The 17,858-nt window shown below is 50.0% G+C and overlaps 1 protein-coding gene across 3 annotated transcripts; it reads left to right on the forward strand.

Annotated features, from left to right (window-relative positions):
* LOC8066754 (tRNA (guanine(26)-N(2))-dimethyltransferase) lies at positions 7,749 to 17,096 on the forward strand. Of its 3 annotated transcripts, XM_021447869.1 has the most exons (6): positions 7,749 to 8,416; positions 15,069 to 15,269; positions 15,361 to 15,460; positions 15,764 to 15,967; positions 16,069 to 16,131; positions 16,389 to 17,096. In XM_021447869.1, exons 1-6 carry the CDS (start codon positions 7,818 to 7,820, stop codon positions 16,494 to 16,496), a joined length of 1,275 nt encoding a protein of 424 aa, XP_021303544.1. In that variant the 5' UTR covers positions 7,749 to 7,817; the 3' UTR covers positions 16,497 to 17,096. The 3 variants fall into 3 exon arrangements, 1 of the variants encoding a protein (XP_021303544.1); XR_002447688.1 differs by lacking the exons at positions 7,749 to 8,416; positions 15,361 to 15,460; positions 15,764 to 15,967; positions 16,069 to 16,131; positions 16,389 to 17,096 and adding an exon at positions 8,423 to 14,724 and having other exon boundaries at positions 15,143 to 15,229; XR_002447687.1 differs by lacking the exons at positions 7,749 to 8,416; positions 15,361 to 15,460; positions 15,764 to 15,967; positions 16,069 to 16,131; positions 16,389 to 17,096 and adding an exon at positions 8,423 to 14,724 and having other exon boundaries at positions 15,069 to 15,159.

Genomic DNA, 17,858 nt, shown 5'->3' on the forward strand with positions numbered 1-17,858 from the left:
TACGTAATCCCGACATGTGGGCCTTTCTTCCATATTTCCTGATAACCCCCTGCAGAAATAGACAAACACCAAAACTCGTGGAATTCTGTCAGATAAAACCCTAAGTCTAGATCTTGATTTCATTTGGATCCTTTTCTTTATTTATTTGATAATTAAATTTGATACTTAAGGACCGTCAACAGTTACCTAGGGGACATGAATGAGCCATGTGTCCCCTTTTTCGGCATAAGTAGAAACTTCTCTTTGATTGAGCCTTTTCTTCCTTTCTCATATGTTGCTTCTCATTGACTTGCCTCTCATGAGTTGCTTTAGCCTTCTTCTCAAGCTTTGTAGAACACTTTGAGGCAAAGTGTCCCTCATTCTTGCACTCAAAACACTTGATGCGGGTGAGGTCTTTTGATGATCTTGATTTTCTACCTCCCCTTCTTGTCTTCTTCTTCTTCATCATCCCTATGTCACCACCATCTTTATGGTAGATCTTAACTTGAGCTTTGGATGTATTATCTTGCTCAACTTGTGGCTTTGGTTGAGACTTCACTTGATGCTTCACCAATTGCTTGGTTGGGCACATTGAAATGAGATAACCCCAAGTGCGACACTTGAAGGATTTGACATGCTTGAGTCTCTCTTCTTCTTTCATCTTCATGAGCTTCTCAATATTTGGGCAACCATTTGCAAGGTGTCCCGCTTCATGGCAACGATAACATATGGTATGACAAAGCTTCTTTTGATGGAGCTTCTTTATCTTCTTTTCTTGCTTTCTATCACCCTTTGTCATCTTCTTCTTGAAGCCAAGGCCACATTTGTCACCATAATTTTTTTGAGTCTTCAATATGTGCTCAAAGGTGACTTTTGAGTAGTAGCACCTCTCTAACTTGTTGCTCAAATTCTTCACTTCATTTTTGAGCTCATTGTTCTCCTTCAAAAGGTTAGTCTCACAATACATAGAAGTAGAACAAGCATCTAATTGTGAAGAACATGGCATAGATAATAAATCATCACAAGAGGTGGATACATGCTTCTTGCCTACATCACAAGGGATAGTAACAATATGTGATTGATCATTTGACCCAAATGATGAGCTCTCACTAGTTTTAGTTTCTTTATTAGAAAGCTTCTTAGTGAGAAAAGCATTATCTTGTACCAAGTTATCATGAGCAACACAAAGTTCCTCATGAGCCAATTTTAGCTCCTCATATGAACAATTAGTAACATAAAGTAGATGTTTTTGTTATTCACATGCGGTCTTTAGAAATGAGTTTTCATTTTTCAGTTTATTTGTTTTTGCTAACTCATTTCTTAAAGCTTTTGAGAGTTTGCATACAAGCTCAAAATTTGGACCATCACAATCAATAATCACATCACCAATAGATACCTTAGTGTCACCATGTGACATGAAGCAATGTGGTGATGTAGTAGATGAGCTTGTGGAAGCATCACTCTCATAGCCATCATCTTTATCATCAAGTGTGCATAAGGTAGCATCATCATTTGCATCACTTGTGGCATCATCATCATCCTTGTCAAGTGATCTTGTGGTAGCTCCATCATCACCATCACTTGACCATGAGGTGGAGCAATCCTCCACAACCACCATGTTGTGGTCATGCTCAACAACTTCGTGTATCTCCACCTTTGGTTCCTCCTTTTTGAACTTGCCATCATCCCATGTGGAGGAATCACCGAAGGTGTGTTTGATAGACTCCCACATTTCATAAGCGGTTCCTTTGGAGTTTATCCTATCAAACGACTCAAAGCTCAAAGATTCTATTAGATAATCATAAGCTTCACAATCAAGTTCAAAGAGAACCTTTTGAGCGTTGGTGAGATTCTTTTGGTCTAAGTTGTGTGTGAGACCATTAGTAACAACCCACCAAAATTTAGGTCTCTTTGCACGAAAATGATCAAGCATGTGATTTTTCCAAAGTGCAAAGTTTGTACCATAAAAAATGTGTGTCTCACAATCATCTAGCCCATAAGCCGCCATCCTCTCGGGTCGGTGAAGACCACAAATGAGAGACCTAGCACTGATACCACTTGAAGGGTCGAGATGGCGGACTAGAGGGGGGTGAATAGTCCTTTCTAAAACTTATTACATCGGCTAACCGAAATAAATGCGGAACTAAAACTATCGGTCTAGCAAATACTACACCCCTCTATCTAAGTTCTCTAGCACTTTGTAAAAGATCCTAACCACGCAAACAAGGTGCTACCTTAGCAAGAGCTCACCTAATCAATTATAGGAGCAAGGTCACACAAACCTATGCCACTTGTACTTTGCAAAATGGGGAGCTCCTACACAACTAGTAAGCAAAAGCACAAAGCTCCTAAGCTCACTAGCAATGCTCAATAATAAGGCAACCAATGCCAAATTAGAGAGTGCAAATTATTTAGCTACACAAACTAAGCAATGTGACTAACAAGGTTACACAAACCAAATTAGTCACGCAAGGGGAACTACTTCTAGCTACACATGCAAGAAGGTAACTAGAAAGCTACACAACCTAACTAAATACAAGAGTAACTACACAAGCACAAGTATATAAATGTAAATACAAGCTTGTGTTAAGGACTTGCAAACCAACGGGAAGAACAATGTTGATACAATGATTTTCTCCCGAGGTTCACTTGGTTGCCACCAAGCTTTGTCCCCATTGAGACAAGCTCCAAGGTTGCCGCCGGTCCTCTTGATAGTTGTGACCCGCAAGTCACACTCTCCCACTTGGAGTGCTTACCACAAGCTCTAGCACTTGACCCGGCCGGACCACTTGTCGCCCTTCACGTCTCGCTCTACTAGAGTTGCTCTTCGTGATCCCCGTGGGGGTGAGCACCGTACTCCTCACAAATCCTCCTCCGGAGCACCACACAATCTTCTTGCGTGCTTCAAACAGAGTCACAATCCACCAAACCGTCTAGGTGATGGCAATCACCAAGAGTAACAAGAAATCCCCAATCACAAAGATTTCCTAGTGCCACCAAATGCAAATCACGAATGCACACACTAGGCGCTCACTCCCTCACTCAAAATAGCACCAAGCATGAGAGGGAGAGGAAGGGGAAAAGGTGGATCTTCAACCTCTCATCCACACCCACAAAGGGCTCTCAATCTCTCTAAGAAATTTTAGCTCAAATCCATGAGAGAGAGAGAGAGGAGAGGAGGAACCCTAACTTGCTTGCTCTCCTAAACTGACAAAATGGGGAGAGAAGTGAGGAGGAAGAGGGCAGCAGCAGCCCCAAATACCTCAGCTCACGCACCCAACGGTCAGATTCATCCTTGTGGGAAATTCCAGTGCGGGTAGGAAATAATTCCGAGCAAACACACATTTGACCATTGGCGGGGGTTAGATCTGAGTTCAATTGGAATTTCCAGGTAGGGCCATGAAAATATCCGGGTAGAGCAAGGAAAATTCGGATCGACCCCTCTCTGTTGCAAGCACATATACTAGAATATCCACGTAGGGTAGTGAATAACTCCGATCGGCCCTTGCTGTTTGGGCATGACTACTAGCTCGTTTTTCAACTCAAAACCCCTTTTTAAGGTGCTAACTTTCCCACAAAGTACCAAAAACAATTGAGCACTTAAGTTAGCATTTTCACAAATAATTGTTAGGGCCTTCTCAAGTATTCTCACCACGTCACTAAGCGCAATGCATATGCAAAAGAGACTCGCACTTAGTGGCACTAGATAACCATTGAAATTAAAGATTTCCCCTCTTTATAGTACGGTTATCTATCCTAAATCCGGTCAAGCACTTCTCTACTCAACTTAGACCGGTGAAATGAAATGCCCTATAAGTTATACCTTTGCCTTGCGTATTTCATTCCATCTCCTTCGATGTTGATGCAACACATGCACCAACCAATCAAAAATGGTATGATCCACTTCATATCATCACGTGACCATATTGGTTCATCGATCTTGACCTCACTTGCTCTTCATCATTGCCTTGGTCCATCGACGCCAAGTCTTGCTCAAGCTTCACCGTCATACGCGCTCCCTCACTTCAAAGCCTCTGACTTACCCTTCACACTTGCAACTAGTCCATCGAGCCAAGCCTCATCTTGATCTTCTCCACCTTGATCACATGACTCCATGTCATGTCTCATATGCGATGAGCTTCTTCATCATCACTTATTCATCTATGAACTAATCTCCTGTGTATCTCATATAAAGAGTATTACTCCACCTAAGTTGTCGCTCAATTACCAAAACCAAACAAGGACCTTTCAGTCCCCTCAAGCTCCACCCATCTGGCAAGCGAGCCAGAAATCGATTAGCCAGAGCTCAGGCTTGGTCTCACTGTTGTACTTGGTGATGCTTGTTGGGGGACGAAAGGGGTTGGGTAGCGGTGTGCTATGGATTGCCTTGCTCAAGACTTGAGACCCCGGTGGCTCGAGGGCCCTCCGGTCCTCATCGCTGTCGTAGCGCCCACCATGGCGTGCGCTGTAGCCTCGATCCTTAGGCTCTATGCATTTACGCCATCAATGTTCATTGATGTCATGGCACATGTCATGTGGGTCACGGTTGTCGATGATGCGTTCTCAAGCTAGGACGACTTTCTTGGCTCGGGGAGGTGCTTACTGGTGGATGAGGCTGCACCTCGATGCCTCAAAGGCTAAACTTTCGGTCTATTATGCGGCCACAACCTAGAGTAAGCCCTGAACCTCATACTGTATACGACGTGATTAGAGATTCGATGGCTTGGGCATGTTGCATAGTAGCATAGTCATAGCTACGATGTTCTAACCAGCTCGAGGAAGCGAATGATGAGGCGCTTAGGCTCTCCGTCTTTGACGATCAGTCGAAAGACGTCATGAGCCCTGCCTCGAGCACCATCGCCACGTGGTGGCCCATGGCCTTACTCGAGAGCCTGCTCGAGCTGGATCAATCGCTCGCAATCTTTGTCGAGCTTGGCTTTCAGCTACTAAAGCAGCATGAGCTATGCGGCTTGGTCGCCTTGGGGTGGGCGCGAGTCATCCTGACTTGGCTGTTCCCCTAGCTCACGGGCCTCGTGATTGCCTGCTGCTGCTGTAGTAGCGTCGTCGCCGTCGTTAGTGTCGTCGTCTATGGCTATAGCACCGTCCTAGATGTTGAAGCATTCCCTCGTGGGGTTATAAAGGTTAGAGTCAGAGTTGGAGTCGGGAACGGCGGCAGGATAGAAGTTGGGAAACTGCCCTTGTCGTTCCTTCGCCAACTATCGCCTCAATGTGCTGAGGGTGTACCACCTCAAGCCAGGCGCTCGCAAGAAACCTAAGTCTTTGGAGGCTGGCAAGATAGTCACCAGTTCCATGGTGGCGCACAGGAGGATCCCAGGGCACTCCTCGCGCGTGCCAGTGCTAGGGCGAATCGAGGTGGAGTACATTGAGGTGGCATTGTTGAGGCCAAATAGGAGCCATCGTCGAGCAGTCAACAATCCGTGCGGCAGTAAGGTGGGAGGTGATGGAGCCACACGTTCAATTGGAGCACTGTTAGGATCCCTCGATGAGGTGAAGGTGAAGTCAGGGTTCCTATAGAGACCAGTTGGCTCATATTCCACCCTTAGGTGTGAACCAGATAGATCCCAAACTTGACGCTCCAGGTGGTCTACCAGGGATGGTGTGATGGTCCTTGATCTTGAGGTGGAGCGGTGATGTAAATTGCGTCTCCTCTTCGGCACGGAAGCGTGATAACAAGATCAGTGCGTAACCCCTCCTATTCATGGAGGCTCGACGCGAGTTCTACTTAGATCCCTGATTGAGAGGAGGACCATGTCGTAGATGCGACTAGTGGACATGAACTCCAAACTCCCAAACTAGATCATTGTAGCATGCGGAAGTGGGGAGGTAGAGTCGGCCATCTGGAAGCAAGATGGGAGATCGTTAGTAACACGTAGTACCCGTACCGGTGCACCAACTATCATTGTTTTGACCCCGGGGGCCAACACCAACAAGTGAATTTATGTGCGTGCTCCCTCTTCTAGATGGTGATGCAAGAAGAACACAGACGATTTATCCTAGTTCTAGCCAAGAAGGCCCTACGTCCAGTGGGGTGGGAGAAATTGTATTATCTTGCACCGAAGCATTTGTACAGGGGCGAATACAAGCAGATAAGAGTGGGCTGAGAGGAGAAGGGCTAGAACTTGGAACCCTAAGTGTTCATGGCTCTAGCAGTATGCGGCTAGGGTTTTAGGTGGGTGTATGATGAACATGGACCTACCGTCTTCTATGTCCTGGCGTCCCCCCTTTATAGGTGAAGGGGAGGCACATGGGTACATGGTGTCTAGGGCTAATGTGGATGATGACATGGGAGTTGATACCGATCAAGTCGAGGTTGTTGTAGTGGTATGTCTTGACAAGTCTTGTAGCACTGTACTTGGCGATGATGAGGTTGTCCTTCTCGTGTACGTGACGACTTGGCCGATGGTTGACAGGAGACTGATGCTCATACACGTGCGTACGTATTCCCGCATACGTCGTGTCGGGAGTCATTGGAGCGCTGACCGTTCCTGTGGGATCCTTGCCAAAGAAGGCGACCAACAATTTCGAGGCTTGAGCAGATAAGGGTGAGCCCCATAAAAGGCGGAGGGAGCATTGACAAATGCGTCTTGAGGGGGTGCCCAATGGGGCGCAGTGCACGGGATAGCGAAACTGCCCTGTACTTTTTACCAACTCCCCTGGCAAGGGCGGTGAAAAGTAGGAAATGACCGAGGTACGATCCATCATTACAGTTGTCGTAGCCATGATGTTAGGTGAGAGCAGGGTAGACGCATTAAATGCTCTAGGATCCGTACCGGGAGCAAGTAGTTGAGGTGTGTCCTGTACTCAAGGCTAGGTCGTTCGCTGGATCCCGCTTCCATAATTGAGGGGGTATACTATGTTCGAGGCCTGGTCGTTCGCTCGACCTGACTTCCGTAATCGAGGATTGGCGCGTTCAAGGTGCTCACCCTCTCTCAATCGAGAGCATAGCGAGCGGCTTGTTCATTGGGCTTTTCCACTAGTTGAAGTGGGGGAATACTGGTTCGGTTCAGACATTTGTTAGGGGTTATCTCTTTTAGTAGATAGATATGGATACCCCCTTATTCATATCCTCGACAGTGAGCGGCGGCGGATGAGCTTTGGCTCGGGGAGATCCAACCACGGTGACTTGGTCTGCTAGGACAGCGTCGAAAAGCCCAAATGGGTAAAATAGAGCGCACAACTGCCTCGGGGTTTCTTATAGGGGGCTTGGCTAGCTCTCCACGCAAGAAATCCCGACGTTTCTAGGATTCGCTGCTGCTCGGTGGAAGTCCAAGTCGGTTACGATAAGGAAGAAGGGGGAAGCGGCTGACGAGTAGGCTTGAACGATAGTTAGAGAGAAAGAGGCAAGGGAGCGCCCGCGCAGTTGAACAGGCCGAGGAGTGGGTCAGCTACTGTCGACGCTGGGCCAAGGGAGCTGCAGTGCGCGCAACCGCAACTAGGCCACCAGGCTGAAGGGGAGGAAGGAAGGTTGGGCCTTGAGGCCAAATTCGAGAAGGTAAAGTTTTGTATTTTTATTTTGTTTTTCTTTTATTGAAAAACAATTTCAAAAATATTTTAAATCATTTTGAATTTTAGACAAAGCCACTCATCTAAAAATACAAATGCACCGGTATGAATGCACATCAATATTGCTAAACTTTATGATAAATTTTAATTTAATAAAAAATATTAATTTTTCTATATTTTTATGAGAAAAAATACAAGATTAAATGAATTTCTTCTATTTTAAAAGCTTGCAAATTTGAGGGTGTTGAAAATTCCAGTCCGGCTGCTTGAACAGCTGAACCCAATCCTAAGAGCAACTACTAGCCGCATTCCCCATGGCCGCCGCCGCCGCCGCCATCTCTTTGCTCCGTTCTCCCCCTCTACTTCAACCCACGCGTCGCCGACCAGCGCCACCAGCCTGCACGCACTCCGAGCGCGGCGTCTCCTTCGACCCCGGCTCCGCCTTCTACCGCAGCGACAGCGCCGCAGGCCGCGACCTCGCCGTCCTCGCGGCCACGCTCAACCGCCGCCGTGGCCGCGCTGACCCTTCCGCCCCATTTCTCTGCCTCGATGCGATGTGCGGCTGCGGCGTCCGCGCGCTCCGCTACCTCGCGCAGGCCGGCGCCGACTTCGTCTGGGCCAACGATGCCTCCGAGGCGCTTCGCCCCGTCATCCTCGCCAACCTCTCTCGCTTTGAGTGGGGCTCGCCGGCAGCGGAGGCGGGGCGCAGGAGGTGGGTGGTGTCGCACAACGACGCCACCCGTCTGCTGGCAGAGCGCTACCTCCGGCGCGAGTACTTCGACGTCATCGACGTCGACTCGTTCGGCGGCGACGCCGCTTACGTGAGGGCAGCGTTCTTGGCGCTCAAAATTGGGGGGCTGCTCTACTTGACGTCCACGGATTGGCGGTCGGCGAGAGGATATGGTTCGAGAAGGTGGTTGCTTGATCCATTTTTATTTTCATCTTATCTAAAAGTCTCTAGATTTTCTTATCAGAAATGTAGTTTCCTCAAGTGATAACTTCTAGTATGTTTGTTGGGTTAGTTGCTTATTCACTTACTCGTTTTTATATTTGGTTCATCAATATTACGAGAGGACCTGACAGAGCCACAGAGGTGTCGGGTTGAAATACTTTCTGTAGAATTTTGCAAAATTTTTTAGCCCTGTCACGTCAAATCTTTAGACGGATGTATGGAGTATTAAATATAGATGAAAATAAAAACTAATTGCACAGTTTGATCGGAATTGACGAGATGAATCTTCTGAGCCTAGTTAGTCCATAATTGGACAATATTTGTCAAATACAAATGAAAATGCTACTATTCCTATTTTGCAAAAAATTTTGGAAGTTAACAAGGCCTTATGGTTGTAGTTTCGTAAACGTGTGCTATGTATTTCACTTTTCCATTTCCCAATACAAGTGTTATGACGGGACTTGAGTATGAACGGAGGAGGCCTGCCCGTGGCTAGCAGGCGCATGCAGGAAATGGACTCACGGCCCATCAAGTCTGCTATTTATAGTATTAATTAGGAGATTATTATTATTAGAAAGTTATTTCTATCTTTTTAGAAGGAGTACAAGCTATATATAGTTGTAAAGACAATTTGCATCGGTCAAGCAGAAACAGATTTGTTTCCACTGAAGGGAGCCGGGAGTTCTAAACCTAGCCGCCACTTCTCCCTGCCTTCAATCTGACGAATGCACAACCAGCAGCCACGGCTCCTCTCCGTGGAACGTTCAAGACATGACCACCAGTGTTCCACCGCTACAACCTCCGATCGTCTAGGCGCAGAGAGCAGCTCTCTATCAACCTGGTATCAGACTTCTCACGATCCATGACGATGCTCCCTGGTGCAACGGACGGCGTGGCGGCCGCAGCCGTCACCGATGCGCAGGCTTCTCTGCCGCTGCCGGCGGGCACAGGCACGCTGGTGCCGGCGGCCACTCTGCCCCTGGTTTTTGACGCTCCGTTGCATCTGGCAGCTGAGGCGTCCTCCTCTTCCTCGGGCCCCATCACCCTTGACGAATTGACGCAGGTGGTCCGGGATCTCAGCAAGGCGGTGGCGGGCATCCACCACTTCTTGGTGGCTCCACCACCCTCGCCGCCTCAGCAACACCGCCTGCCGCCGCCTCCCCCATCCACCACCGCGGCGGATGCGGCCTTGTTCCCGTACGGGATGCAGCCGGACTCAACCACGGTGACAACCGCTGCTGCTGCTCCTATGCCAGGCAGGCTGCCCCTCCACATTGTCTAGTTTCCCCACTCCCTGTCTCCAATTCCGAGTTAGGCGCTCGGAGCCGCCGGTCCGGTCTATTCTGCAGCGCCATCACGTACCGCGATCCCCCAAGCTCCCTCCATCACGACCAGCTTCAACATCAACCATGGGGGCGTTCCTGCCTCAGGGACCTTGTACGGGGGTGTGGATGGTGCCATCTACTCGTCGCTTACCGCACCGGCTACAACGGCCCCAGCGGTGTTCGGCTACGGCACGCCTGCGACGACTGGCCAGGGCGCCCCAGCGGTGTTCGGCTACGGCGCGCCCGCGACGGCCAGCCAAGGCACCCCAGCGGCGTTCGGCTATGGCGCGACCGCGCCGGGCGGCTGTGGCGCCCCCACAGCGTTCGGGTTCGGCACATCAGCAGCGTTCGGCCCAGGCGAGTTCCAGCCCAAAGGCTTCAAGCTGGACTTCACCACCTATGACGGCTCCAGCGACCCGTTGAACTGGCTCACCCACTGCGAGCAGTTCTTCTGGGGCCAGCGCACCCTGGAGGCTCAGCGCATGTGGATGGCGTCGTATCACCTCACCAGCAACGCCCAAACATGGTACTACGCCCTTTTGCTGGATGAAGGCCAGCCCTCCTGGGAGCGCTTTAAGGAGTTGGTTCGCAGCCGTTTTGGGCCACCCATCTATGGCTCCAGGCTGGCTGAGTTGGACCGCTTGCCGTTCCACTCCACGGTCCAGGAGTTTGCAAACCGGTTCCAGACGATCCTTGCGCACTCCAGGGACATCTCTCCGCGGCAGAAGGCAGAGCTCTTCGTCGGCGGGCTACCGGAACACATTCGGGTCAACGTGGCCATGCGCGCCCCGCCCGACCTCTAGTCTCGGTGTTTCTGGCCCGCGCCTTCGAGAGCCGCGCTGTGGCCACGGCCGCATTATTCCAGCCCCAGCAGGTGCACGGAGCACGTCTCCCGCCATGGCCGACCCCTCTTCCCCGACAACCCGGGGCGGCCGTGGTCCCTGCCGGTGCTCCTGCCCTGGCTGCGGTCGCCGTGGCACCAGCAGGTCCGGGATCGGCGGCTCCAGGGCGGCAGTTTCGTCGTCTCTCGCCGGCGGAGATGCAAGAGCGTCACCGCCAGGGCCTCTGCTACAACTGCGACGAGCAGTATGTGCGTGGGCATGTTTGCCCCCGCCTGTTCTACCTCGAGGCGGACGACTTCGCCGTGGACAAGGAGCTGCCAGCGGAGGACGCCGTGCCCGCGGTCTTTCCGGAGGAGCTGCACGTCGATGGCGCTCACGCTCACGCTATTGTCGTTTCTCTGTGCATGCTCTTGCAGGGCTCAAGACCTACCACACGCTGCTACTTCCGGTGATGATCAAGGGCGAGCGCTTCCTCGCCTTGCTCGACACGGGCTCCACCCATACCTTCATCTAGGGAGATGCCATGCGCCGCCTTGGGCTCGTGCCCCAGCGAGGCGACCAGCTCCGCGTCACAGTGGCCAGCGGGGAGCGCGTGCCGTGCGAAGGGATCGCACGCGACGTTCCGGTCATCATCAGCGGGTCACCTTTCTCCACCTGCGTCGGTCTCACGCTGGGCTGCTTCGACTTCATCTTGGGCGTCGACTTCCTTGGCACATTGGCCCGCCTCACATGGGACTTTGAGGGGCTCACCGTGTCCTTTCAATAGGACGGCCGCCGTATCACGTGGCAGTGCGAGGCGCCTCTAGGCGCGCCACCTCAGCAGCGCTCGCGGTAGAGTCGCCGCAGCCGCTGCTGGAGGCGCTACTTCTACAGCACAACGCCGTTTTCGACACGCCGCGCGGCCTTCCACCGGCTCGGCCCTACGACCACCGCATCCACCTGCTGCCGGGGACCGCACCGGTCGCCGTGTGGCCGTACCGCTAACCGCAGCTGCAGAAGGACGAGTTGGAGCGGCAGTGCGCCGTCATGCTGGAGCAGGGGATCATCCGACCTAGTACTTCCCCGTTCTCGGCGCTAGTGCTGCTTGTCAAGAAGGCGGACGGGTCGTGGCGTTTCTACATCGACTACCGCGCTCTCAACGACAAGACGTCCAAGGATAAGTTCCCGATCCCGGTGGTCGACGAGTTCCTCGACGAGCTGCACGGGGCCAAATTCTTCACCAAGCTCGACCTCCGCTCTGGGTACCATCAGGTGCGCATGCACCCGGCAGATATCGAGAAGACGGTTTTCCGTACCCACCATGCCACTTCGAGTTCCTGGTGATGCCGTTCGGGCTTACCAACGCCCCGACAACATTCTAGGCGCCGATGAACGACGTCCTCCGTCCATTCCTCCATAGGTTCGTGCTGGTTTTCTTCGATGACATTCTCATCTACAGCACGTCAGAGCACCTGCAGCACATGGGCCTCGTCTTCACCGCCCTTCGTGCCCACGACCTCTTCTTGAAGTGCTCCAAGTGCTCCTTCAGGGCGCCCTCTGTCACCTACCTCGGCCACGTCATCTCCGCCGACGGGGTCGCCATGGACAGCGACAAGGTGGCCGGCATCGCCTCGTGGCCGACTCCACGCTCGCCGCGGGTTCCTGGGTTTGGCGGGCTACTACCGCAAGTTCATCCGCGACTTCGGCTCCATCGCGGCGCCTCTCACGTGCCTCCTACGGAAGGAGGCCTTCGTTTGGACAGCGGAGGCGGACGAGGCCTTTGCCAGCCTCAAGCGGGCACTCTTGACGGCGCCGGTGCTCCACATGCTTGATTTCGATCGACAATTTGTGGTCGAAAGCGATGCTTCGGCGTCGTTCTTCACCAGGGGGCGGGACCCCTGGCCTTCTTCAGCCGCCCCTTCGCCGCCCGCCACGTCAAGCTCGCAGCGTATGAGCAGGAGCTGATTGGGCTAGTGCAGGTGGTCAAGCACTGGCGGCCGTACCTGTGGGGTCACCGCTTCCTCGTCCGCACCGACCACTACAGCCTGAAGTTCCTCTTGGATCAGCGGCTGTCCACCGTTCCCCAGCACCAGTGGATCAACAAGTTGTTCGAGTTCGATTTCACGGTGGAATTTCGTCCCGAGCGGCTGAATTCTACGGCAGACGCGCTCTCACGCCGTGATGAGGAGGCAGCAGCGTTGTGTGCCCTGTCCTCCCCATCCTTCCACCTCTATGCCGACCTTCGCCGAGATACGGTGGCCGATCCGGTCGCCCGAGACATGCTGCAGCAGCTGGCCGCCGGCTCCCTAGGCGTGCCGTGGACCGAGGCGGACGGGTTCCTCCTTCACGGCAAGCGCCTCTATGTTCCAGACTTCGACAACTTACGCCACCAGGTGGTGGCCTTGGCTCATACGGTGGGGCATGAGGCGGTTCAGAAGACCCTTGTGCGCCTCCGTGGCGACTTCTACATTCCTGGCGACCGTCAGCTCGTGCAAGACTTCGTCCGGACGTGCGACGTCTATCAACGGAACAAGACGCCTACTACGCAGCCGGCCGGGCTCCTTCAACCCCTCGACGTCCCGTCCTAGGTGTGGGTGGACATTAGCATGGATTTCAGTGAGGGGCTCCCCAAGGTGCATGGCAAATCCGTGATCCTGATGGTGGTTGATCGCTTTTCGAAGTACGCCCACTTCATCGCCCTCAGCCACCCCTACACCGCCGCTTCGGTTGCTCGTGCCTTCTTTGAGGGGATTGTGCGTCTACGCGGCTTCCCCACCTCCGTCATCAACGATCGTGACCCGGTCTTTACCAGCCACCTGTGGCGTGATCTCTTCAAGTGTGCAGGTGTCAAGCAGCGGCTCAGTACAGCGTTCCACCCTCAGACAGATGGCCAGTCCAAGGTCGTCAACAAGATCATCACTATGTATTTGCAGTGTGCCACGGGGGATCGTCCGCGCTCCAGGATTGACTGGCTCTCATGGGCGGAGTACTGCTACAACACCCACTACCCCACCGCGCTTCGGGCGACGCCGTTCGAGGTGGTTTACGGTCGGCCCCCACCTCCCCCTCTACCGCACCAGGAGGGGGCGGCTCAAACCGAGGCGGTGGACGTCTTGCTGCGGGACCGCGACAAGTTTCTGGCGGAGGTCCGTGAGCGTCTTCTCCAAGCGCAGCAGTACGCGAAACGCCACTACGATGAGCATCATCGCGAAGTGGAGTTTGACGTGGGGGCATGGGTGCTGCTCCGGCTTCTCCACCGTCCTACCCAGGCCCTCGCATCCCCAGCGAAGGGCAAGCTGCGCCCGAGGTACGCCGGTCCTTTCCAGGTGGTGGAGCGCGTGGGACCGGTCGCCTATCATCTCCAACTTCCCCTCGAGGCTCGCCTGCACGATGTCTTCCATGTGGGGCTCCTCAAACCCTACAATTCCTTGGGGACTCCTCCAGCACTGCCTATGGCGCTCCCTCCGGTCCAGGATGGCCGGCTGCTGCCAGCGCCCGAGCGGGTCCTGCGTGCCCAGCAGCACCGTGGTGTTTGGCGCCTGCTGATCAAGTGGCAAGGTCTTCCGGACGATGACGCGACGTGGGAGTCACTAGAAGACTTCAAGACTCTACCCCGATGTCCAGCTCGAGGACGAGCTGTTTGTCGAGGCGGGGAGAGATGTTATGACGGGACTTCAGTATGAACGGAGGAGGCCTGCCCGTGGCTAGCAGGCGCATGCAGGAGGACTCACGGCCCATCAAGTCTGCTATTTATAGTATTAGGAGATTATTATTATTAGCAAGTTATTTCTATCTTTTTAGAAGGACAAGCTATATATAGTTGTAAAGACAATTTGCATCGGTCAAGCAGAAACAGATTTCTTTCCGGCTTCCTGAAGGGAGCCGGGAGTTCTAAACCTAGCCGCCACTTCTCCCTGCCTTCAATCTCACGCACGCACAACCAGCAGCCACGGCTCCTCCCCGCGGAACGTTCAAGCCACGACCACCAGTGTTCCACCGCTACAACCTCCGATCGTCTAGGCGCAGAGAGCAGCTGTCTATCAACAAGTAATATGAGTTAGTGCTTATGCAATCCAGAAAGGCAGAAACGAAATACTGAAGTTAAATTGCTTAGCTAGATTTGGTATGTACTCCCTCCGTTCTATTGTTTTTACTTTTTTTTGGTACATCCATTTTGCTATGCACCTAAACATACGTTATTTCTAGATATATAGCAAAGTGGATATACCAAAAAATTAAGCGACTTATAATTTGGAACAGAGGAAGTATCTTATTAGTAATTAGACTGCACGGAACATCTTTATTCTTTATTGTTGCTGTTGTTACTTCTTCTGTCAAGTATAGTGAGCCTGTATTACCCAGTATATGCTTTGCTGCCAACATGCCTACATAAACCAAATTTTTTCTGTACTGTGATTGACAAGATCGGTCATTTTTGTCAACTATGTAACATGTGGTTTGTTTTAGCTCTTTGTCTTCATATGGAGCGTATGTTCGTCCAATGCCATATGCAAATGAGGTCGGTTTGCGAATGGTTATAGGTGGTGCTGCACGGGAAGCATCTCTCTTGGGATTTCACATAACACCCGTATTCTCATATTTTGCATATCACGGTCCTATTTATCGAGTAATGGTACAACTACGCAATGGAAAAGATGATGGCACCAGGTAAAGCATTGTGCTTTTCTATCCAATAATTCCAGAGCTGATCAGTACATATTATGGAATGCTACCTCTGATGCTCTTTCTGTTTTGACAGTAACTATGGCTTCATTTGTCATTGCAAGAGTTGTGGCCAGTCCCAAACTTTTGGATTTGATGAGCTGGGGCAAATTTCTTGTGGGTGTACAGACAGAACAGTAGGTACAATGGATCATTGTGGCAGGACTAAATTATTGTTTTATACTGGTGGTTGATGTCAGGAAAGTTTGGCCCTAACCTTTTAATTTTGCCAGTAATAATTAAGACAAATTAACATAGGAGTCAAGTACTCAACTGTCATCTAAGAAATGATATCATTTGTAGCTAACCCTGATGTTGTTTTACTAATGGATAATCTTCGATGATAATTGTATGCCTATGCCATGCAAGAAACCTCATTGATTGTGTTTGAGTACATTGCCATGGAACTGTGCCAGTATTTAATTGTCCCTTTTTCACAGGATGCCGATTCAATCACTGTTGTAGGCCCACTTTGGACAGGTCCTCTCCATGATGCCGCTTTCCTTACCGAAATGCTAAGCTTGGCCAACGAATGGGGATGGGCATGCACAATTGAAAATGGTGTCACTTTGGAAAAACTTCTTGGCATGATGATTGAAGAGAGTGACCCGAGGTTGCCTCCTGGATATATAAGAATTGATGAGGTATGTCTTGCAGTTCAATAATCACTTATTCATCAATCTGCTACGGTCAATTATTGGCTTAGCTAACTAGCCACTGATGCTAATTTTTCAATTAAATTCAGATTTCGAGACGAGCAAAAGTTAACTCTCCCCCGCTCGGTACCCTCATCAATTCGTTGCGGAAGGTATATCACTATTACTTACAAGTATTAGTGTTTGACTCATGTTAGAAGATCACAGTGATTTGAAGGAATGAACAATTAAATATTAAGACACAATTGCATAACCACACGTCATTTTTTTCTGACCATGTTATATAGAAGGGTTAGGTTATAGTTATGTTTTTGTTAATAATATGTGTCAAGTTCATCCATCTTATGTTAGTTATACATTTTAAAATTTATATGACTTTAAAAGCTGATATATTTGAATATGTGAGCAGGAGGGTTTTTCTGCTTGTAGATCTCATATAGGTGCAAATATAATCAAGACCAACTGTCCAATTGCTTCTTGCATCAATGTCGCCCGGGACATCCGAAACATAAGATGAATACCAACTACACTGTGATTCCCCAAGTACAAAGTTCCTTTGTAGGCATGCAGCACAAATGCAGCTGTGAGCTGAGCACTTGTTCCTGGTTCTCATCATTATTCACCCTCCAGAGTCAGAGGGAACCTTTCGCTAGCAATATTATCATGCCCAATACAAGCAACGATGTTTGGTCAGTTAATTTTGCATCAGGTTTTCTTGTTTTTTTGAATGTTTGTGATAGGCATCCGCAGTCCACCTGTTTTCTAGACAGGCTACTGTTTTTCCTTTTATTTTAATCCTTTGTCTCGGTGATGGTGTAGAACCGTGTGTTGTGGACGCCTTTGTAGGGCGCCAATATAGGTGCTGGCCCAGGCCCAGCCGTGGCTAAGGGGCTGGTCAGGGCTTTAGGAATAGAGGAAGGATAGGATTTTTGTTTAGTAGATGGATTTGGTTTGTTAGGAAAGTGATCCCTATATAAAGGTCACCATATGCTTGTAATCAGGATTTTGTCGAAGAAGGAATAAACCTCGCAAGGTGGGTGGGTTTCCCTTTAACGGTGGCTGCGAGCAATTCAGCTGCTGCTGGTGGCGAACCTCCCGCTGCACCTCTTCCTCGCTACCCCTTGCGTTCCAGTTCTCAATCTAGCCTCTCCACTCTCACCTACGTTTCCCTCATCGACGCCGTAACACCGTGTTAGAAAGATGCAGGTTTGGGCTGAACTGCTACATGAGGATGCAAAATGTAGCATTTTTTATGTGAACATGAGCTTTGGTCAACATCGGAGATATATGCGGTTTACAACATGGAGGCATGGAACCTTAGAATTAAATTCATCATAATAAACTATAGTTGTGGAAGAAATAAGAAGAAAGTCTATAACATTACTTAGGCCTTGAATCTATAACTTTACGCTTTGTTAAGTTCTAAATTTTTTTCAAGATTTTCCATCATAACGAATCTTTGGACGTAAGCATGAAGAATTAAATATAGATAAAAAAATAACTAATTGCACAGTTTTCTTATAATTTGCGAGACAAATCGTTGAGCTTAGTCTATAGTTATACAATAATTATTAAATACAAATGAAAGTGCTGCAGTAGCCAAATCTAAAAATTTTCGAGAACTAAACAAGGCCTTAAGTTGGATAAGAAAGAAGAAAGAATCTATATAATTCATTTCTCATTTTCACCCTATAAATTTAAGATAATCTTATACGTGAACTTTGAAAAGTTGTGGAATTTCACATTCCAAGCTAAATAGTTTAATTCTTAAGCAAATTCTAATTCATCTAAAATGAAGGGATCTAAATGGTCCCTAATAGTAAATTGTGGTTTTGTCGGAGTCTATGCATATTGCATAGAAAAAGAAATTTCGAGAGAT

Source organism: Sorghum bicolor, chromosome 9, assembly GCF_000003195.3.
Source record: "Sorghum bicolor cultivar BTx623 chromosome 9, Sorghum_bicolor_NCBIv3, whole genome shotgun sequence".
Classification (NCBI taxonomy): Eukaryota; Viridiplantae; Streptophyta; class Magnoliopsida; order Poales; family Poaceae; genus Sorghum; species Sorghum bicolor.

Bases quoted from the DNA above. Each gene is read 5' to 3' on its own strand.
- LOC8066754 (XM_021447869.1), top strand. From the start codon at position 7,818: ATGGCCGCCGCCGCCGCCGCCATCTCTTTGCTCCGTTCTCCCCCTCTA. The intron at 15,461-15,763 runs GTAGGTACAATG...CCTTTTTCACAG, and splicing joins GTGGGTGTACAGACAGAACA to GATGCCGATTCAATCACTGT. The intron at 16,132-16,388 runs GTATATCACTAT...ATATGTGAGCAG, and splicing joins TCATCAATTCGTTGCGGAAG to GAGGGTTTTTCTGCTTGTAG.